Raw genomic sequence first — 24,201 nt, forward strand, 5'->3', positions numbered from 1 at the left:
CTGTAGTAGCGATGGCCCGATCAAGATTTTTTTGTTCCCAATGTACTGCTGGGCAATAAAACAACTCTGATAGTTTATCAAGAAACAGAAAATGCTAACAACAATGATAAAGGTAGGATTTAAAATTTTAATAGGACAGAGAACACATTTGGCCTTGGAGTAAGTATGTGGGATCACATTTTCTGGTTGTACTCAAAACGTTTGGCATTTTTAAGCAGTACTGCAAAAACATCATTTCTAATCCATAAAGTCCTGCAATTAAGGGAATTAGGAGTTTGATCTACAACAGTTTTTTAGAAGAATCTCAGTAATGTTCCGAAATACAAGAAATATCTGACACAACACACACAGCTACAGCCTTAAATAAAGGCGTTTTGGTTTAAATGTCCTAAAATTTAATAAGTAGTGTGTCAGTTTCAGCCTTCCCTTATACCCACAGCTCTCTGTTGATATCTGAAGAAATCACATTGAACAAAGAGAGAGGAAGCTGCAGCAGCCAAAACAGTCTCTCTTTTATTGTAAACATAAATCTAAATGTTTAAATATTATTGGTGTCTTAACTCACATTTATTAGTTTAAGAAAATAATGTACTGTAAGACAGCCTGCTCAAAACAGGCACAGCTCGTTGGAATTTAATATGAGTGTAGAGTTGAGTTTATTGAGGTATTCTGATACCAGTAATTTAAAAATGCCACGGTTGGGATTTGAAATTGACAGGCCAAGGGTCCAGATCAACAATGCTATAAACAGCATTAAAATTTACAGCTTTGTTGTTGTTGGGATATATTTGTCCTGGCATCCATTTATCCCTTAACAGTAATTTGTTAATAATTGTGCAAAAATAATTTCAAAGTAAAATTTGGCATTTTTGCTTATCTAAAGGTCAAAGGTACCTTATTTTAAGCAAAAGTAGATGTTATTCTGTGATTTTAACCAAAATTAATTGTAAAAAACTAATGTCAAACTTGCTTGTTTTGGCATTGATGCACTTCTGAGCTGACATGGGAGATGCTGAGAGAACCAAGTGGTCTGTTGAGTATATGAAACCCATTGCTCTTACCCGAGACATGTTTGTAATTGAAAATAATCTAACACAGGCTGCCTCTCGAAGTGCATAGTCCATATAACACCATAGGCTTGTGTCTTTCGGGTCTGCTTAGCTCTGCATCACCTAAGGGAAACTGTAGCAACTTTATGTAGACAGTAAATCAGCTGTTATAATTTGTATTTTCTAACGAATTGTGGCATGTCTGAAAACACATTTTAAGTGAACCTTAACATAAAGAAACCAAGTGCATTTTGCAAATGCATCCCTGCTACCTATATTTTGTGATTATTGGGATTAATTGTGTAAAATGTAAAGTGTGCTTGTAAAGTACTTGTTGCCTTTACATTACTGACTTGATTTTATGTCCTTACCTAATGATTGCCCAACCATTAAGATTTGTTACACAGTCTATGAGTTCCCCTGAGTAAATAGGACCAACTCCTCTGCCTCTGTTTTCTGTTCAACTTCCAGCATTTGATAGGCATAGCTGAGTGAATCCTCATCAGTGCAGACAGAGTGTTTGAATGTGATAAGGTATTATTATTAGGGTATTGCTGCAACATTTGCCTTGCATTTATCTAAAATGTAAAACTGTGCTGCAAATGTGCAGTATATATTAAGTCTTGAAATTGCGATACTCGTGCCGCTGAAGGTTTTTGAGATGTCCCCAAAAATCTAAAGCAACCTTCCTTAAATGGAGATAATATTATGCATGCTACAATATCAGATGCTTGAATAAGTGATGCTGGAACATTATTTACTTATAGACGCGTATATTTTTACACTGTCAGATATGCAGTAGTGGGGATATTATGACATAAAACTGACATTGTTCCCTTTTTGCCTTTTTCAAGCCTGTCCTTATTTTTGTATATTTTGTAAAGCATACAAAATGAGTTTCACTATTAATATATCATAATGCCTTAAGCTTCTATATTGATAAATCCTTCTAATACTTTGAAAAAAAATATGATTTCATATTACTCAGTTTTTATTGGAGCTATAACAAAGCCTTAAATTGTAGCCAAAAACACATTAATTTACCTTCAAAAGCCAACTTTTCTTAGTATTTCAGACCTTCTAAATTTCTATTGTTACCTCTTGTTTTTTTTGTTTTTTTATCTGGCACATCTTATCTAATAATTTACATGGTGCATCTTAAAAAATATCTTCGAAGCCTAATTTTTTGGAAGGTCTTTTTTATTCCCACACAACAAACACCTTCCTCACAGCTCTTACCAAGCTGTTATATCACGGCTTCCTTACCTGAGTTATATGAGGAAACTGCTGTGTTGCAAACATGACTCACGCAATGACTGGGCATCAGAGGCAACAAACCTAAACTGTAGGAACAGGGGGCATTGTGAAAGTCTTTGCAATAAAAAATAACTTTTAAAACTTTTTTAAATTTAATATAAAGCTTTTTTGAAATTTAACACAAGGCTTATGCTTTTAAGGTTTAACACTGGTAATCTCGGCTGCTGTTACCTTGTCTGTATTGCTGTGATCTCTGAGTCTGAGTAAAAATGGCGGTTCTTTCAGCTGTGTGTTTCTTCTGAGACTCACTTTTACAGTGTCTCTTTACATCGTTCCCCCCTGCCGTGTGATATGGAAAATTACTTTTGCAAACTTCATAAAAATCCCTCAGAGATCACCTTTCACTTGCCTCGCCCCACTGTTTCAGACTTTGTTGTAGCCGCATTATCTTTATTTATACTTTCCATTGTATTCTGTATAGTCTACTAATGTAAGCCATAGAAAAAATATCCTTTTCTTGTTCTATTTTATTTTACCAGTGTCGTTGCACACAGGATGTTAATGACGTGGGTCGTTGATCCGTATTTTGATTGACTCTGCTTTCCTTACATTTTAGAAAAGCGCCAGTCAGATAGTGTTTTGTCTTAATTTGACCCAGTCAAATGCGGGACATTCTTTTTGTTTGAAGGACACCGGGACATGAGTGAAAATGCAGAACAGTCATGCACAAATCAGGACATCTCGTCACCCTAGCAAGAATAAATGTCATTTTTGCCTGGAGATCTATAAAAATTATGGACTTACTGTCCATATTTTTTATGGGAAAAGTAACTACACACAATCAGTCTCTGTGGCAGATTTCCAAAGGTATTTCAGGAGGCTAATAGTGGGCAAGCCTGTTTTTGCACATGCTTCTAATTCTGAAGCAAGGTACAAAGCCAGATCCGCTCCTAAAAATGCACACAAAATAAAAAAAATCTGGCCTCTGTGTGATTTGTGATTTGTTTTTCACACACCTTTTTGTATCTACAGGCACATCTAAAAAATCTTATATTGTGAAAAATATTTTTATCACTAATTTCAGAAAGGGAAACTTAAATACAGATACATAATAATACATAAATACAGATTAATTACACAGAGTGAAAAATGTAAAGCCGCAATTTTAATAATTATGGCTCACCGATAATGAAAACCCAAAATTCAGGGTCTCCGCAAATTAGAATAATCCATAAGATCAATAAAAAATAATATTTTAAACAAAAAATAGGCTGCACGGTGGCGCAGTTGGTAGCACTGTTGCCTTGCAGCAAGAAGGTCCTGGGTTTGATTCCTGACTGGGGGTCTTTCTGCATGGAGTTTGCATGTTCTCCCCGTGCATGCGTGGGTTCTCACCGGGTACTCCGGCTTCCTCCCACAGTCCAAAGACATGCCTGTATCATTAATTTACTCAGGTTGTCGAAATATAACCAAATCAGAAGATGACACAGATTCGATGTACAGAATTAGATTGAAATGAGGTTTTATTGTTCCAACTTAGGTAGACCTTGATTAGAGTTGTTAGAAGCCAGAGGATGAGGAAGCCCCAAGGATCCGAGCAGAGAGAGAGTGTTCTGGCGGTGGAAATATTTACAGTGCAGATTTCCTGAAGAAGAGTTCCATATGGCGACAGGCAGGCAGACAGATGGGCAGATCGACAGGAAGGCAGGACAACAAGCGATCAGGCAGGCTGACAGAAGTCCACATAACAGAGACTATGTTCCAGCAACAGACTGTGTCAGCAGCTGTCTTAAAAAGCCATGAGCTCATTAGCTGGATGAGTTGCAGCTGAGAACAATGAAGTGCCAGAACCAGCCAGCAGAGATCTCACAGTACCCTCCCCTCAACGATTGCCTCCAGGCAATCCCGAACGTTTCTCCGGATGACGTCTGTAAAAAGATGTAATGAGATCAGGGTCCAGGATAAGAGAACGAGGTACCCAGGTTCTTTCTTCAGGTCCATATCCAGCCCAATCCACAAGGTACTGAAAACCACGCCCCCTACGTCGAACATCCAGGATACGATTGACCGTGTAAGCTGGATGGTCATCAATGAGACGAACAGGGGGAGGGAGCTTGGTGGGTGGATTCAGGGGACTTTCCGAGACTGGCTTGATCTGTGAAACATGAAAGGTAGGATGAATGTGCATAGAAGCTGGCAACTTGAGTCTCACCGCAGAAGGGTTGATGATCCTTTCTATGACAAAAGGACCGATGAAACGGGGGGCCAACTTTCGAGTAGTATCCTTTAATTTAATATTCTTGGTGGAGAGCCAGACCTTCTGATCAATGCAGTAGACCGGTGCGGTGGAACGGTGACGGTCAGCAAACCTTTTATTCTGTTCCAAAGTGCGTAGAAGTGTCCTCCTGGTCTGACGCCAGATCTTACGACACCTGGAGATATAATGCTGAACAGAGGGGACAACAGTGTCAGATTCAATACTGGGGAATAATGGAGGTAGATAGCCCAGAGAAATCTCAAAGGGAGATAAACCAGTAGCAGAGGAAGTATGAATATTATGGGCATATTCTATCCAAGTGAGATGTCTACACCAGGAAGAAGGGTTGTCATTAATCACACATCTCAATGCTACTTCCAGTTCCTGATTGCATCTCTCAGTCTGCCCATTAGACTGAGGGTGGTAACCAGATGAAAGGCTTACGGTAGCACCAATAGCCCTACAGAACTCCTTCCAGACTTGTGAAATGAACTGCGGGCCTCGGTCAGAGACAATATCCAAGGGCATGCCATGAATACGGAAGACATGAAGAACCAGAAGTTGAGCAGTCTCCAATGCAGACGGAAGCTTAGTTAAGGGAATAAAATGAACAGTCTTAGAGAATCTATCAACAACGGTAAAGATGACTGTGTTTCCGTCAGATGGCGGGAGACCAGTGACGAAGTCAATAGAGATGTGGGACCATGGGCGACTAGGGGTAGACAGAGGTTGAAGAAGACCGGCAGGAGGTTGATTTGAGTTCTTGTTACGGGCACATGTGGAACAAGCTGCGACAAACTCTCTAATGTCGGGATTCATAGTGGGCCACCAGAAATACCTCTTGGTAAAAGTGATCATACGATTAATCCCCGGATGACAGGTAAGTTTATTATTATGAACCCAATCCAGAACTTTATTGATGACAGAGTTCGGAACGAACAGTTTGCCTACAGGACCAGTACCTGGGTCTGGTTCAGATTGTTGTGCCTCCCTGATGTCCTTTTCAATGGCCCAGGTGAGGGCGCCCACAATGCAGGATTCCGGTAAGATGGAAGCTTCAGTCTTGGATTGCTCAGAATGAGAAAATTGGCGAGAGAGAGCGTCGGGCTTGATGTTCTTGGAGCCGGGTCTGTAAGAGATAGAAAAATTAAAACGAGCAAAAAACAGGGACCAACGGGCTTGTCTGGAGTTAAGTCTCTTGGCATTTTGGATGTAAGAGAGGTTTTTATGGTCAGTCCAAATGAGAAAAGGGACTTCCGCCCCCTCTAACCAATGCCGCCACTCCTCAAGCGCCAACTTGATAGCCAGAAGCTCTCGATTTCCCACATCGTAATTCTGCTCTGCTGACGACAAACGACGAGAAAAATAAGCACAAGGATGCACCTTGTTGTCTATAGGAGAACGTTGAGACAAGATGGCCCCTACTCCAATGTCAGAAGCATCAACCTCCACAACGAATTGCGCACTAGGATCAGGATGAGTCAGAATGGGTGCAGAAGAAAATAAAGTTTTCAATTTGCAAAAAGCTTTCTCTGCCTCAGGGGACCAATGGAATGTCTTCAGAGAGGAGGTAAGTTGAGTGAGAGGCACAGTGACCTGACTGTAGTTCTTTATGAACCTTCTATAAAAATTTGCAAAACCTAAGAACCTTTGGAGTTGCCTGCGATCCGTTGGAGTAGGCCACTCTGCCACTGCCTTGGTCTTCTCAGGATCCGTTCTGTACCTGCCTGCTTCAAAAATAAAACCCAAGAAGGTCACAGAAGAAACACCGAATTCACATTTTTCGGCTTTTACAAAGAGTTGGTTTTCATAAAGCCTCTGGAGTATGGTCCTGACATGCTGGTGATGCTGATCAATGTTCTGAGAGAAAATCAAAATATCATCCAGATAAACAAACACAAAGAGGTTGAGGAAATCACGGAGAATATCATTTATAAGAGCCTGAAAAACAGCGGGTGCGTTAGTCAATCCAAAAGGCATCACCAAATATTCAAAATGTCCCAGGGGAGTCTTGAAAGCTGTCTTCCACTCGTCACCCTCTCGGATCCGAACCAGATGATACGCATTGCGCAGGTCGAGCTTGGTAAAAATCTTGGCAGTGTGTAATTGGTCATGTATAGAATCAATGAGTGGTAAGGGGTACTTATTTTTGATTGTGATTTGATTCAACCCCCTATAATCAATGCAGGGTCTCAACGTGCCATCTTTCTTCCCCACAAAGAAGAAGCCGGCGCCAACAGGGGAGGTAGATGGCCGAATGATCCCGGATGCTAAGGAATCCTCAATGTACTCCTTCATGACTCTTCTCTCCGGTCCAGAGAGATTGTATAGTCTGCTGGATGGTAACGGAGCACCTGGAAGGAGATCAATAGCACAGTCATAGGGGCGATGCATGGGTAAAGAAAGAGCCCCCTGTTTACTAAAAACAGATGCAAGATTGTGGTATTCAGGAGGAATCTTAGACAGATCAACAGGCTCAGGTGGTTCAATTTGTTTGCTAGAGTGAGAGACAGCAGTCTTTAGACAATTCTGGAGACAGTAATCACTCCACTTCTCTACTCTGCCCTCCACCCAATTAATTGCGGGATTATGTCTCTGCAACCACGGAAATCCTAGAACCAATTGTGGGGAGATAGAGGAGACAACAAAGAACTCACCCCATTCATGGTGGTTACCTGAGGTAATGATGTGAAGGTGGGGCACTTTAAACTTCACCTGAGATATGGTTTGACCAGTAATGCCCGAAACAGAAAGGGGGTGGTTGAGAGACTGAGAAGGTATCTTAAGTTTGTCAACTAGATCCAAGGAAATAAGATTCTGTTCTGCACCAGAATCAATAAAAGCATCCACTGGACACTTTTCTTGGCCAATAATAATAGTGACTGGAAAACACAGACGAGATATAGGGGAAAAATGGGACATGCTCATCAAAGTCCCCTGACCTATTGACGAGCCCCCTCTTTTCCCTTCTTAGGGCATCTTGCAACATAATGTCCACCTTGTCCACAATACAAACAAAGACCAGCCCCAAAACGACGTTGTCGCTCTTCAGGAGAGAGACGAGTGTGACCAACCTGCATAGGCTCAGGTTCCACAGATCCCTCCGAAGAGGAAGTGGGTGTATCAAGGTAAGCGGTCCGAGGTGCCATAAAGTGCTGCCACTCTGACTTATGATTCCTCTCTGCTTGTCTCTCTCTTAGGCGGTTGTCAATACGGATTGACAGTTTGATTAAATCATCCAGTCTCGCAGGTTGATCTCTTAAAACCAACTGGTCCTTTATCTGATCTGTAAGGGAATTCACAAAAATACCCTTGAGTGCCGCTTCATCCCAACCCACCTCCTGTGCTGCCACCCGGAAGTCGATGGCGAACTCCGCCAATGCCCTCTTTCCCTGTTTGAGGGTAAGTAACTTCTTAGCAGCTGTCTCCTGTTGGAGTGGTTGATCAAAGACTTCCTTGAAGTGACTGAAAAAAACAGCATAACTCAGAGACTCAATAGGGTTAGTTGTGAGAAAAGCGTGCGCCCAGCGTAAAGCAGATCCTTTTAGGGAGGTAACAATAAAAGTGATCTTGGAAGCAGCAGTCGGAAACAGAGAGGGGGAACGACTAAAAGCCAACTCACATTGGAGAGAAAACCCACCAAAATTATTAGGGTTGCCATCAAAAAGTTCAGACGGACGGAAATCAGGTTCTCGGATTCCGGATGAGTGGGTTGTGGGTGGCTGAGGATTCTCAGAACGAACTGGAGGATTGGAAGGAGCGGGTGAGAGTTTGGTTAATATTTCACTTAAGGCATGTACCATACCACCAAGTTCCGTGAGATGGGCATCTGTCGTCCTTTGTTGTTGTAGCAACTGTTGAAGCATGGTCTCAGTGGATTGGAGGCGTTCCCTCCAGGAGGTCTGTTCATCTTCATCTGATTTGTTTTTCGACATGTCTGCTGGCTGGAACATACTATCATTAATTTACTCAGGTTGTCGAAATATAACCAAATCAGAAGATGACACAGATTCGATGTACAGAATTAGATTGAAATGAGGTTTTATTGTTCCAACTTAGGTAGACCTTGATTAGAGTTGTTAGAAGCCAGAGGATGAGGAAGCCCCAAGGATCCGAGCAGAGAGAGAGTGTTCTGGCGGTGGAAATATTTACAGTGCAGATTTCCTGAAGAAGAGTTCCATATGGCGACAGGCAGGCAGACAGATGGGCAGATCGACAGGAAGGCAGGACAACAAGCGATCAGGCAGGCTGACAGAAGTCCACATAACAGAGACTATGTTCCAGCAACAGACTGTGTCAGCAGCTGTCTTAAAAAGCCATGAGCTCATTAGCTGGATGAGTTGCAGCTGAGAACAATGAAGTGCCAGAACCAGCCAGCAGAGATCTCACAGCCTGTTAGGTTAATTGGTCTCTCTAAATTGCCCTTAGGTGTATGAATGAGTGTGTGCATGGTTGTTTGTGTGTTGCCCTGCGATGGACTGGCGGCCTCTCCAGGGTGTACCCCGTCTCTCGCCCATAGACTACTGGAGATAGGCACCAGCTCCCCCGCGACCCACTATGGAATAAGCGGTAGAAAATGACTGACTGACTGACAAAAAATATCAGACTCCTGATAAGTATATGCATTTCTGTGCAGTCAGTACTTGATTGGGCCTCCTTTTGCATGAATTAGTATATCAATGTGGTGTGGCACAGAGGCAATCAGAAAACCCAGGTAGCTTTAATGGCGGCCTTCGGGTCATCTGCATTGTTGGTTCTTATGTCTTCCTCCTTATCTTCCTCCTGACAAAACCCAATAGATTATATAAGGGGTTCAGGTCAGGCCAGCTTGCTAGCCAACCAAGCACAAATGCAGTCGAAAGGCAAAATGAAAGATGTTCAAACATCAGCTGATGTCAGTATCTGATGTCAAAACACCAGCAAATAAAAAACTGCATCGAAGTAAAGGACCATTGTTAGCTGCTTGCTTCCGAACAACTTTTTTTCTAGAGTGCCATGATCATTGAACCAGCTTTTGGCATCTTTTGCAGTGTTGGCAGATGCAAATTCCAGCTGGAAAATGAACCATTTCCACCTCCATTAAAAAAAAGCAGTCAGCATGTTGATAGGGTTGAAAGAGTGTATTGGTTTTCTTTGATTTTCCTTTATCACATAAACCAGTCACTCCCTGCCTTGTATCTAATGTGCATAATGGTCCATAGTTTCAGCAGGTGTCTAAAGGTCTTGTGTACACTTAACGCTATGATAGGAATTAAGGGTGTCAGAAAAATGAGTAAACTTAGGCTGGTGCATGGTGGTGGGTGTGCGTTGTATGTTTTGAAGATCTGCTTGTTTGCTGTGGCTTGTTATGTTGGTGTCTGCTTGTGTTAGTGTGTGTGTGTGTGTGTGTGTGTGTGTGTGTGTGTGTGTGTGTGTGTGTGTGTGTATGTGTGTGTGTGTGAGAGAGAGAGAGAGAGAATGTCCTTTCCTGTATCTTGCAGCCCCATCACCTCCCTCTAACCCGTAGGTGGTATCTTGGTGGAAACGACAATGAGCTGGAACACGGGAAGGACCTCAACAACTGCAACAAGCACAAGTGAGACCAACTGTGTCTTTCTCTGCCTTGGGGATGCCAAAATAAGAACCAAGTGACAACAGTGCCCAAGTCTGAACCACAGCATCAATATTCAAGGGCTGACACCTGGTGCCTTCTCCTTTAACATAAACAGCAGCATCTAAGGTACCTGCTCTGACTCCTTGGACATTAGCATTGCCACTGTTTGTAACTTAACCTGGCCGTCCCTGGGGAGGACCAGCAAAGGAGTTGTGTTACACTTGCTGACAGGCCTTATGCATGTTTCATCTGCTTCTCTCAGAACAGAAGCCCCTTTTGTTATCTAATCTAGCCCTCTTCTTCCCAGCCTGAGTGAATGAGTTCATTGCAACAAGACTGTTCTTCACAGACTGTCAACCAGATGCCAAGCTGATACATATTCGGCAGCTGAGAAGCACGAAGAGGACTTTGTCAGGGCTAAGATACCTGGACCTGTTTTATAATCACTGGATAGTACTCAGAAAGAATTTAAAAATAAAAAGGGCTATGTGAGGTTTTAAAAATAGATCTCCATTGTTCATTATCTTTTAAGGACTAAACTCGAATTTTAAGCTGCAAAACAAAACATTCCAGATCTCATAAAATAGCTTTGTTTGGGGCTGTTTGGATCTTAGAAGAGTTGGAGCAATGAGTGACACTCTGAGACCTCCTTCGCTCCAGGTGAGCGTTCCAAAAGATGCCCCAGCTTATTCTGATGGAGGGAACAATGCAGTGTCAGATGGCTCTGTGCGATCCAGCTCCTCAACGCCGACTCTCCGCCGCAAGCGCTTCAAGATGCGACGTATGAGGAATGTGCCAAGCGAGAGAGAGAACACAAGAGCACGGGTGACCAACACTCAGCTTACAGCCAGATCCCGGTCCAGCTCCAAGGAGTACCTCCAGTTGCCATCCATTGAGATAACACCCTCCAGCGATGAAGATGCCCTATCTTCCTGGTCAAGCTGTTCCACCCCCAGTGCATCTCCACGCCGCAAGCGTTTCCTGTTGAGGAGGTGGCTGAAGGTCAGAGAGAGGAAGAAGCAAGGCAGTGAAAGCAGGTTGGTATGGGCCCGCTCTCACCGTTCCATTCCTTTCTCTCCCTTCATCTATCCTAAAACCTTTATTTTGTTGCTATCTCTGCTAATATATAGTATTACTAACATAAAAAGTTACACTGTTTCCATGCATCGAGTGATTAATCAGTTTAAGCACTATAATAATTTTATTACAATCTAAAAAAGCAGTAAACTGGTGTATTTTTAAGAGTCTGTATGTTCTCGTGGTACATTTCACCTGGTGGTTTTCTGCTCTGTGGCTTCCTCTCATTGACACCTATAGACTTGAGTCAGGTGTAGCTTGTTTTTTATTTATATTTTCATATAATAATGCTAATGTATGCCCATTGTTAAAGGTCACAGGTTAGGTTCAGATCACATTCACATTAAACCAGTTTATCAAATACTAGACCTGCTAATGAAGTTCATCAGTACAAGTCACCTGAATCCAGACCTCTCGGCCCCGGTCAACCCTATTGACAGATTGTAAAAATCCACAGAGCAGGCAATGTTTGTTGAAATAAGAGGGTCATAGGGATATTACAGGGTCAATTGTTTGTGTCGAAAAAGGTTGGTTTGAGAGTACTATGGAAAGGTTAAAAAAAAATAAAATAGGATTCTTCCTTTTTGGTTTATGCCTTGTGATTTACGCCAAGCTGAGATTAATAATTGTGCCTTTTAAGCGAAGGTCATATTGCTTGAATGTTCCCTTTGAAAGTTAAAGTGTTTCAAATGTTAAAAGTTGTAATTATCTTCCATTTACACAAAAAGTATTTAAAGATGATCTTGCAGTATGGTAAAGGTCATACAAAACTTTCCAGTATATGTCTTTCAGTATATCATTAAAATCTTTGCTTTATCCTAAAAAGTCAATATAATCCTACCAGTCTGCTACATTTAGTTCCTCTGTTGCATCTGGACAAAAGCTACTTGTAAGATCGGATGAGTTCTCAGTATCTGTATGTCTGCATTTGGCAATTATTTTTGACATTGCTGTTACTGAAGTAGCCTGTACTCATTTACTGTTGCAAAGTTTAGAGGTATATCTCGAGAGATTCAAATATCTTTATTTATTTCATCAATTCAAATTAACAACTAAAAACATATGGATATCATATTTATTTATAATACACAGAGTGATAAACAGTACTGTAAAATAGTCTTTGACAAAGATAACCAAAGTTAAAACAAACAGCCGTTTTCAAATGATGGGAAGCTAACCAAAGCAATCTGGCAAAGCAATTTCTTGGACAGCTGAGTTCAATTTCGCTTGCCACACCAAGTCCTCATTACCGGCTTATTTGTAGAATCAATAAATCATCTAAACAGAACCTGCCTGACAACGTGACATAGGCTAAAAGATCTAAGAAGGCAAAAGATCAGCCCCGAATTAAGAAAATTCATGAACAGTTGAAAAAAAGTAATTGGTAATAAGTCTGGAAAGGTTTATAAAGCCATTTCTAGGGCTTTGGGACCTCAGCAAACCACGGGGACAACCATTATTCACAAACAGCGAAAACAAGGGTGATTCAGCGCCCCACCCTTCCCAGGAGAAACTGACTGAAAAAAATATAAATATATAAAAATATTTGCCTGTCTTAATGTATTGAAAAAGGTCATAGGAGTTTTTCAACAATAATATTGCTCCCCTGGAAAATTAAGCAGTTGTACAAAATAATTCTGGCAGTTTCTCTTTCACTTTTGTTTTCTGTTTTAAATATATTGAAGGAAGCCAATTATCAGTGCTAACAGATGGCAAAAACAAACAGGTTCCATCTCACTTCATCAGCATGTTATCTTTCTTTGAAACTGATGTTATCTCCACAAGGAGCTCAAGCATGAAACCATAATAGTATTCCAGAAAATCCTTCTGAATGTTCCTCAGCTTCATCCATTACAGAGGAGTTAATAAGGCATGGCTCCATATCAGCATGCAGTTAAATAAAGATGACGGGAGCAGCTTAAAACTACTGGGCAGACATAAATACAAACTTCAGTTTTTAATTGCTGAAATGGATTTAGCATATTGTGATGGTTATAAAGTATTCTTTTGTAAACTGCTCATACAGCTATATATTCTCTGTATGTGCTTTTACTTTTAACTTGCTGAGTTTTCAATGACCTCATACTTGATACAACTAATATAACTTCTCTGGCATACCAGCATTACAATAATGGTGTTCTCTGGCCGCCTTATTTGTTTCATTAGCATAATTATCTGTGCGCAAGCTGTAGACAGTCAGCGTACAGAAGCATTCACATGGATAACATCATAAATAGCCTAAAACATTTGTTCTGGGCTTCACTTTGAGACTGTAATTATTTGAATGAAACAGTGTCTTCAACTCATGGTTTAAATGGAGATTTCATGGTATTTTTTTTTCATGATGCACTGGATATAATTGCATGATCAGGTGTCACCAGTGCAAACAACAGGAGCATGTACCAATGCTTCAGCAGCTCTGAAAGGTTATGAAAAACTACATGCTTAACCACAGTGATGCATTGTCATCAAAAGCAAAACATCCAGTACAATTCTTTTGCCACTTTCCACTCAAATGTATTCAGTTTTCTGGGTGAACTTGTATTTGTTAGAGTATAGTGCTATAGAAAAAGTATTTGCCCCTTGTCAGATTTCTTTCTGCTTTTGGTTTTTTGTCACAGTTAAATATTTCAGAAATTTTCACATCAGACAAAGATAAGCAGAGTAAATTCCAAATTCATTTTTCTGGCCATACTTAAAAAGTAATTGTCAGTCAGTCAGTCAATAATTTTCCACCGCTTCTTCCATAGTGAGTTGCGGGGAAGCTGGTGCTCCAGCAGTCTATGGGTGGGGGGGGTGGGGTACACCCTGGACAGGTCACCAGTCCATCCCAGAAGTAATTATCTCCCTTGTTAAATCGAGATCAAGAATTAACATGTTTAGCCCTAAGGGTTTTAGAAGCAATTTCTGCCTGAAATTACATACCTGAAATAAATCAAGTATAGCTCCACAGTTATAAGGTGTTCATGCAAACTTGTGGTACCTGTGTAAAGTTAAGACATAAAAGATTATTTTTCAAGTGAAAGCACTATTGCAATTGTTACTGTGTCTGATTTATTAGTGATCAAACCAAAAAATATTCACAACACACACAGCTCAGTTAGTCTAGTTGTGAAGTTCAATTTCACTACCCTCATTCCAGGCCTGAACCCAGCCATGCCGGAAATCACTTACATATAACCTGTCTGACAACATGCATTACATGAGTAAAGATCACAAAACAACACATCATTCTCAAATCTAAAAACATAAAGAACATATAAAAAACAAAGTCATTGACATGTATTAGTCTCGAAAGGGTAGAAAGTAAATTCTAAGTCAGAGAACCCCAATGACAGCCATTATCCACAACCTTTAGGAAGCTGTGCATCCAATTACATTGGCATTAAAATAACAGCATTCATAAAAAGAACATAATACTAAAGGTCAGACGTGGTGGTGGTAGTGGGATATCTGGGACTATCTTGCTGTTTCAGTACTTTCCATAATTAATGTAGCCAGAATTATATTGTCTAGTAAACCCTGAACGAGAATAATAACCAGTTATCTGCTCATGACCTTTAGCTTAAAAGGTTTCTCCTAGCAATATACAGTACAGACCAAAGGTTTGGATACACCATCTCATTCAAAGAGTTGTCTTCATTTTCATGACTATGAATATTGCACCTTTACACTGAAGGCATCAAAACTATGAATTAACACATGTGGAATTTTATACTGAATACAAAAGGGTGAAACAACTGAAAGTATGTCTTATATTTAAAATATGTCTTATATTCTATATATATATATATATATATATATATATATATATATATACCGGTATATATATATATATATATATATTTTTTTTTTTTGTGTGTTTTTTTTTTTTTTTTTTTTATATCAAAATGCAAATATAAATAAACAGGAGCAAATAAAATGAACATCTACCCAAAACTGTACTATGTTTGGACAAAGATAAGTGGTTAGATAAGAGCTTTAAATGTGCTTTTATACAGCAGAACAATGATCTGAAGCACACCAGCCAGTCCACCTCAGAAAAACAAAATAAAGAATTTGGAGTTGCCTTGTCAAAGTTCAGACATAAGTCCGATTAAGATGGTTTGACATGACCTTAAACAGCTATTCATGCTAGAAAATTCATCAGTGTGGCTAAATTAAAATAATTCTGCAAAGAAGGGTGGGCCAAAATTCCTCCACAGCGATGTAAATGTCTCATTGCCAGTTTTGGTCAAAAATATAAACTCGTTTTGGCACTTTAGCAGTCGAGGGCCAAATTTGGATAGGTTTTTTTTTTCTATTTAAAAAATTTAAAAATGCATTTTGTATTCAGTCTCGTTATCTTTGTCTGATATTGAAATTTATTTGATTTGAATCATTTGAAATGCCATAAATACCTTTTTACTACTGCCTAAAAAAATATTTAAAGTTTGCAGTTACTGATGGCTTTGATTTTCTGTTCTAAAATAGTTTCAATCCACACATGATAAGACCATTTTTATGGCAACTGTTTTGAATAGAGCAGGCATTAAAGCATTAACCGTATGTTACCATACGGTCCTGTGATCAGGACATCTCTAGTTTTAGTATTATATTAGTTTAGCTGTTTTCATTAAGTGCAGAAAAATTCCAACTACGTCTGTTAAAACGTTTCCAGGCGAACCAGTGTAGTGGGTTGGCAAAAATGCTGGATTCACATATAAATTTGTGGTTTTTCAAAAGCAAAGTTAAAATTTGATTGAATGCTCAATAATAGTATTAATCAAATGGTTTCAAAAATGGAAATATGAAACTTGTCCTATAGTGCCGATTGAAATATGTCAGCTGCTATGCAAGATTTAGAAGCACTGTTTCATCACAGCAAGAAGCTCTCCAGCATAAATGTTGGCTATTCAAATCTGTCTGTTAGAGTTTCCAACATGTATGCCAGTTTCCCTGACACAGCCCAAAATAATTATAACATTGGTTAATTAGATATTGCACTTTGACCGTTGAGGTGAGTTTGTGCCTAATCAAAGACACACATAAACATCCATGTCAAACATTTATTTTTTACTTTAAATTTTCAGTCTTATTATATTAAGACAGTGTCATGATTTTTCAATATATTTTAAAGCTCCTTTCATTTAATACACTAAAGACGCCAAATTTAAATTATTAGTTCTGAAGCATGGTTAAGGCCGTTGTAAAGCAATGTCTGTTCATAAAAAATATTTAAAGTGGGTAAACTTTGGAGTTTAGATAATATAGAGAATGGTTTAGGAATAAAACACTGAGGACATATTTCTAATTGTAAGTGTTAGTGCTTCAGTTATATCTTTAAACTTTCTAAGAAATTTTGCAGTACCTTAGTGGTAAATTGAATTCCTATACAACCGCTCAGTTATTGGTGAAACCTGCTATGGAGTAGAAGTCTTATACAAACACGACAGATTTTTTAGTTAACTTGAACCTGGAGGTTTTGTGAAGGTTGCATTGTCTTCTGTCATGGAAGACCTTTAGAAATGAGTCCCCGTTTCTCATACATTGTCTAGAAGCCTTTAGGTAGTAACTTTTTCTGATGTATCTCTGAACAATACATAGTGTTCCCTGCATGGTGCAACTAATTTGTGCCCTGTAGCCTAAAGGATTGCACATCAGAGTGCAGTGGAAGCCTGCAGACACAGCAGAATATACTGTTTTTAGAAAGCAATGTGGTAGTTTTTACGTTTTCTCCTTTTTCTCCTTCTCCCATATTGGGGATGTCAGTTCCTGCAATGAGTCCAACTGTGCATCAGGGATTTGCACACATCGGTCCAGGAGAAGGGGAAGGTTGTGTCCTTTATATGGTCCAGGCTGTCTCTATGCAGCACCATTTCCTGCCTTTAGGAGACAACTGCACCCTGTAAACCAATTCCCCAACTTGTCCAAGGATGCTGTAGGGCCCCACCCAGTTGCTATCCAGTTTAACACACAGTCATTTTCTTCCCTTTGGGCTGTAGACCCACACCAGCTCTCCAGCGAGTGCCTTTAGTACCCATGTCGCCAGCTGGTCCCTGGCATAGGATTGTGCTGACTCCAACTGGTCCTGGAGCTTTCTTACGCAGTTTAGACGTAGTAGTGCTTCCAGTGCTAAGGCGAGCTTCCCAAAAACCAGCTCAGTACGGGTCCTCAGCTGTCCCCGTAACATAAGCAGGGCAGGTGTACACTGAGAGAAGTTTGAACTGCTGACCTGTAGCCCATGAGGACAGATGGAAGATGGGTATCCCATTCATGTTGGTTCTCTGAGATGAGGATTGCTAACTGCTAGGCTAGTGACCTGTTAAACCTCTCCAACCCATCACTCTGGGGGTGAAATGGCATTGTGCGGGTCTTCTGAATCCACATGACATTAAACACCCTAGACTCAAAGTTCTGGCTCTGATCGTTTTGAAGGGTCCGGTGTTCCAAATTGGCTGAACAACCCCTCCTCTAATAAGTCATTGACAGTCTCCACCTCCTGGTATGGAATGGTGTGTTCCTCTGGCCACTGGATAAGCTAGTCCATGGCAGTGAAACTATAGTGGTTTTCCCTATCTGTTAAGGAAATGGCCCCATGATTTCTTCAGCCACTCGCTCCACCGGTGTTCCTGCTGGTTGACAGTCCTCCAAATCCCTCTGCTCCCCCCAATAATAGCCCTGGTGGAGGTGGTGCATGGTCTTGGACACAACCAAGTGCTGGAGCCTGCACCCCCATGGCAGACTTCTAGCACAGCTGTCCTCAGTGATCTTGACACCACAACTTGCCACCTTTCCTCTCCTGTGGCAATACTCCCTCGCTCAACCTCAGAGCATTGAACTTGGCCCACAGTCTTTTTGTGGCAATAGAGAGCCCAGTGTCTTTATCCTAGTTAGGGGGCTGCTCACTCTCAAGCCATTTTAGGACCTGCAACAACTCTCACTTGCTGCGCTCTCCACTGTCTTGTCCATCTTCAGCATCTCACACAGCCTGCTGTTAATGAGCCAGAGGAAGTCGGCTGGGGTGCACTTGAATAGGTGTTATTGAAGTGTTCCACCATGTGTGTGAGACCTACATCATTCTCAAATGTGTCTTTAAACTCCAGCAGACTTTCTTGCTGCTATTAAGTCAGCCTCTCATGGGTCTTGGACAAGATGTTAACCACTGCAGACAGCCTTTTTTCCTCATATGTTTACTGTTCAGCTGGTAGCACTGCAGGTGACTCAGAGGTGCAAGCTACTGCAGCAGGGGCAAGGCCCCAAAAGGGTGGTTTAAGCTGCACACTCTGCCCTACAGTGAGTAACAGAATGCCTTTACACAAGTCCAGCGCAACACCAAAGGCTCGTAAAAAATACATCCCGAAGATGCAGTTGGCCTACACGTCAGCCACCCAGGCAGCATAAGGTACAGTTAGGTGTCTGACCTTAAACTGCAACACTCCCCTCCCTTTTATGGGGGCAAGGGTCCTGCCTACATTAGAGTGGCCTCAGCAGACAGCCAAAGTGTTGTTTCCCTCACTCTATAAGCAGACAGTCGTGGCTGGACATCCATCTCTTGCTCCTCCCGCTTAACCCTGTCGATTAGAACACCCAAGCACCAGATGTTTTGCTCTCATTACTGGTTTACTAGGGTCACATAGGTATTAGGCAGCTCACCCTGAATAGCTCAGCTAACACTTTTAAGAACACACACAACGACCTCTCTCCAGCAAACATTGCCAAACTAACAGTAACAGCAATAATGAACACCAAACAATAATCCAATACAAATAATAAGAGTATTTTAATAAATTTGGTAAAATTGTTCCTTGTGCACATTTTCAGTGTGCACATTTTGTCCGCTGCATTTTATTGTTCTTCCATGTACAAGTATTGGTTGTCACTGGAAACACCGTTTAAACTACATAGTATTTAGATACGCTTCCTTAATGTCATTTTCATAGAGCATGTACCATAATGAGTAATGAATTATTCATAGAGGGACTGGGCTAAGTCAGCCTTCTTTTCTTGCCATTTCAAATGACCATGTTGAAAATGACAGAGGTCCAAACACAAACATTTGTAGATCAGATGTACACATGTTTGTTATTTTTATTTTATGCAAATACTGGATGTAATGCATACGCAATGTGAGTGGAGTAAACAGGTTTTTAAAAGTTTTTACCACTGTCAAAAAAATGCATTTTTTGGTGGTAAATAGTTAGTAAATATCTTGCAGTTTCTTTATTTTTAGAGACCAGGAACATCAACATAAAAACTGTGTTCAAACTACATAATAAATCTAAACTAAATATTATTTAAATATATTAAATATTATAAGTTATCTACCCTTTGTCAAAATTATTTTTTTTCTTTTGCATTGTTCTCAGTTCCAACTCCCAAAATATGACATTCATGCATTTTATCATCCTTAAAGCTTTGTGCAGCCCAAAGCTTCTGTTTAAGTTCATCTTAGCATTATGCAGTATGACCGTGTAAAATAATGAAGACTTCTCACAACAGAATGGCTTCATTCTTAAATGTCAAAGTTTGGATAAGAGTAAGGAGCAGAGCCGACCCAATCTGCTCTGTGACCCAGTTCAAAGAACAATTTTATTTTTTATATTCAAAATGTTCCAGCTAAATCAGTTTAGTCAGACACTACTGGTAGCTGCATGTTTAATGGCTAATATTTGTTTCCAAATGTAAGTTAAATCTGTGCTTTAACATTCACAGCATTAACCCAAAAAGTAAAACCAGAAATGTACAACATGGTCTAAAGATTTTAAAGCAGATAAAAATCACTTATTTTTCTGCTGAAAAATAAAACATTGGCAATTATTGTGATATTTTTGTTTATAAAATGTAAATATCTTTATTTTGACTTCAAAACAGAGACATATACAGCGTCTCAGACAACACAGACGCACTGTTTAAAATTAGAGTCAGCTGTTTCATATAATCATAACTCAGATATATATGTTGAAAAATGTGGAATAAAATTTTACTTCAGTCACAAATAGTGAGATACATTTAACATCAGTCAAATCAATGTCAGCCTTAGCAGTAGGTTGTCTTAAATGTTTTTTCGTACATATGAACAGAGTGGTAAAAGACTAAAGAAAAACAGAGAATAACAATTCACTTTAGTAGAAGGTTTTAAGTGCTTATTAGGCAGAATGTTAACGCTTCTTGCCATTCTGCTCTTTATAGAGTAATACTGAGAGTCTAACAAGCGGATATTAGTGGGTAATTAACCTTGGGCTATTGCCTCGGTTGGTTAACCTGCATTCTGCTGCTCTACACACATTCAGTCCACCTATAGAGCACTATCATTTGAGCATGTCAATTTTACTTTCTAAAGAGCATTTCCTTAATAACACTAATGGACATCAGTCCTTTGGTTTTTTTATTCCATCACTTTCCAAATTGCAAACTTTCTGTCTTGTAAACAAGAGAAACATATAATAGTGTGCTGAAACTGGTAGAGGCAAAGACTGAACAACTCTGCTCAAACACTCAGAGGAAACTCAGCTCACCTTGGAACTTTTTTTGGCATTCTATTTAAGAGAATTTAAACCATAAGAATGGTACAATGGAAAATGTTTTGTGTTTTTTTGTTTGTGTGCGCGTAAGACCAAAACCCGGCTGTGTGGAATACAAAAAGCAGAAGAGAGTTGTAAATGCATGATCATGTAGAGACCGAAATAACATCCTGTTGTGTAAATAAGATATTTAGTATTAGTCTATTTAGCTTGTTTATTGGAAGGAAAAAGCATTAACCTGTAATACACGAAACATAACCTTAAATCCCTACTACTTTCATGGCAAAAGTGTGAGACATTGAGAGGGTGGGCAGCCACCCTATTGTTATGACAAGGTAGCCATTTTTACTTTACATCTATAATGCACAAGAATTTGAACGGGAATGATTTAAAGGGAAAATTTAATGCTTTAAATTATTTATTTTCACATTTAATTTATTCAGTTGTGGTCTATATAAAGTGGAACTACGATGCTTTGGTCTGAACGTCTTATTGTAGCTCTACAGGCTCCTCTTTTACCCTGGTTCTCAGGTACGTCTCAGAGCAACTCGTTTTGGTGTGGTCTCTTGCTGTTGGGGCACTTCACACTCCGCCCCCCTCGTGGTCAAGGGGCGCTCCACTTTAACCTATTGGGCCATTTATGTAGTTTGATAACAAGGCAAAAACAATACAAAACTGTTTATGTCAGTCAGTCAGTTTCTACTGCTTATTCCATAGTGGGTCGTGGGGGAGCTGGTGCCTATCTCCAGCAGTCTATGGGTGGGAGGCAGGGTACACCCTGGACAGGTTGCCAGTCCATTGCAGGGCAACACACAAACAACCATTCACACACTCATTTGTACACCTAAGGGCATTTTAGAGTGACTAATTAACCTAACAGGCATGTCTTTGGACTGTGGGAGGAAGCTGGAGTACCTGGTGAGAACCCACGCATGCACAGGGAGAACATGCAAACTCCATGCAGAAAGACCCCAGGCTGGGAATCGAACCCAGGACCTTCTTGCTGCAAGGCAACAGTGCTACCAACTGCTCCACCGTGCAGCCCTCTTTATGTAATAGCACTATTTAAAACATGCAGTACTGCTATGTTCTCAAGGAGCTAAAACGGGACACAGCACTAACATAAGCAGGAGGCATGATGCTACTGCCATCAACACACTGTCATTTTAGCATTATTTCCATCTTGTTGTGACCTAAGAGTTGGACAAATGAAACAGATGATATAGAAAATTGAACGGACTGAAAAATATGACCCAAACAGAATATAAAGATATCTCTGCAATAAAATGTATTGAAAGGCTAAAAAAGTGGATTTTGCATGATATGCCCTCTTTGAAGAGAATATTAGTTGAGCAGTGGTGCTTGCTAGTGCAAAATTAATTTCTGTTTAGGGCCCCACATAGCCACTCTCTGGAAAATTTTAAATAAGAAAATCATAGTTTTTAAAAGATGTAAGGGCCAGGGATTTACTAGAATATTCATTTTAGAGAATCAATTAGTCAGACTTCAAACATCCAAACACGTCTGATATTTAGATTAAAAACACAATTATGAATGTCACTCAACAGAATGTCTTGATGTTTAATGTTCTTTTTTATGTATTAATGCCTTTTCATTAACTGGTTTTTATGTTGTATAATCATCTTGCTTATCGAGGAGAGTTTGCATGACAGTGTCATCTAGCCCCATCTAGTGTTGTCACTGAATATGTGCATGGACAGGAGAGGAACAAAACTTGAGTGTTGCTATAAATAGTGTTTCTGTCAGTGCCTGTATATGTTTGACAACCAATTAGCCAGAAAGGTTGACAGATGACTTGATGTTTCACATGGCACCAGGCAAAGGATATCAGTAAGACAGACACAGACAAAGCCCAGCTAAACCCAACCAGGTTAAAAACAGTAAAGATTCAACTGAAATCTTTGTGAAATATATTTGTTTCTCCAAATTCTGTTTATTTTGATTTGCATTTTCATATAGCGTGGGAAAATGTACATAACCTACAGTAGCTGTACTGTTTATATGACATTACATCTTATTTTTCCACATTGCAGCAGCCAGCAAAGCAGTCAGCAGAGCAGCCTGCAGAGCAGCCACGAAGATGATAGCACTCGCTTCCTGACACCACAGATCCGAGAGGAGAGGTGAGGAGTGTGTGTGTGTTTGTGTGTGTCTTGTATATCTTTGTTTCTGCAAAAACTGTCTTTTCCTCCTGCAAAATCGAACTAAAACTTTGCTTTTAGAGAAATCAAAGAAATATTAGATTTTTCAAAAAGTAGTTAATTTCAAAAATGTAAATATAAACATGCCTGAAATCTATTTTGTTGAAGTTAGGGCATATGCAATATACCTATGGCTCTTCACAGCAATTTACAAGATTTTTCAAAAGAACCAAAAGCAAAATTTAGTCCAGTTTTTGCACATTTGTTCTTTTTAATGTCCACTAGAGGGCAGTTTTTCTTTTCTGTGGGTCACTCTAGGACAAAGGTTCTCAAACTTAATATCTAAAGATCAAAATCCCATTTCTTGATAAGGTCAAGGGGGCAGAACATCTAATGATGGGTAAATGTCTTTTAATAAATTTGTTCACAACCTACAATCTAAACAAATTACCGTTTATGCCTTCAACTGTATGCTTCAACTGTAAGACCCAAAAACGATTTTCAGAATTCTGTTTATTTAAGAGAGTGACCTATGTGTTGTGTTTGTGTTCTCTGCCCCAAGACTGGGTTCACTTTGTTTCTGAAACCTGCTTTGATGTTCTTACAGCACATGTGCTTACTTTCATTGTATCCATTAATGTTTGATATTGTATCTAAACTGTTGTGCGCTTGGCCAGGACCCTCGTGTATAGCTTTTTATAGCTTTTTAATCTCAAACAGTGTTGCCTGGTTTGAAGAAAGATGAAATAACATCACTTGCCCTACAGCACATGTAGCCTTTAGATTGATTTCTAAAAAAACTCTCTGACTGAGCATATAAGGCTACGAAACGTTTTTAGTAATCATCTCTGTCCGCTGAGGATCTTTGCATAGGAGGATGTTTGCTGAGGTGCTAGGCTAACATTAGTTTGCTTCCTCTTTGATATGACTTGTTGATAATTTGGCTTGTAACATATTTACTTTATTTTCCCAGTTAATCGTTTGCAGATGAAACTTACAGAAGGGGGTGTTCTCCTTAAATGAACATCGTAATGATTAATGACTAAAGCAATTTGCTGTGCTGCATTTTTCCACACAGCCGTTGGTTTAGCTACAGTTGACCATGACCTGAAAATATGGTTTAGGCTTTCTTTCACAAACATGTCTTTGTGTGGCATAAGCACTTATTGGGTCGGTTTTATATATGTCTATTACAGCTACATGCATATTCAGTGATACAGTGGATGGAAACTTCTCAGATTAATAACAGTTCATAATGAAAGAAACTTTGTGAGTAAATATTGGACTGAGGGTGCAGCTATCG

The 24,201-nt window shown here is 39.8% G+C and overlaps 1 protein-coding gene across 1 annotated transcript in view; it reads left to right on the forward strand.

Moving 5' to 3' along the window:
- The window catches only part of gramd1bb (GRAM domain containing 1Bb), a 210,704-nt gene that overhangs the window by 67,963 nt on the left and 118,540 nt on the right, over positions 1-24,201 (forward strand). The window contains exons 2-3 of the mRNA XM_047391430.1: positions 10,070-11,193; positions 22,791-22,880. Coding sequence (XP_047247386.1) covers positions 10,784-11,193; positions 22,791-22,880 — 500 coding nt within the window. The 5' untranslated portion in view covers positions 10,070-10,783. The remainder of the gene's footprint in view (positions 1-10,069; positions 11,194-22,790; positions 22,881-24,201) is intronic.

This window comes from Girardinichthys multiradiatus, chromosome 18 (assembly GCF_021462225.1).
Source record: "Girardinichthys multiradiatus isolate DD_20200921_A chromosome 18, DD_fGirMul_XY1, whole genome shotgun sequence".
In the NCBI taxonomy this organism is placed as follows: domain Eukaryota; kingdom Metazoa; phylum Chordata; class Actinopteri; order Cyprinodontiformes; family Goodeidae; genus Girardinichthys; species Girardinichthys multiradiatus.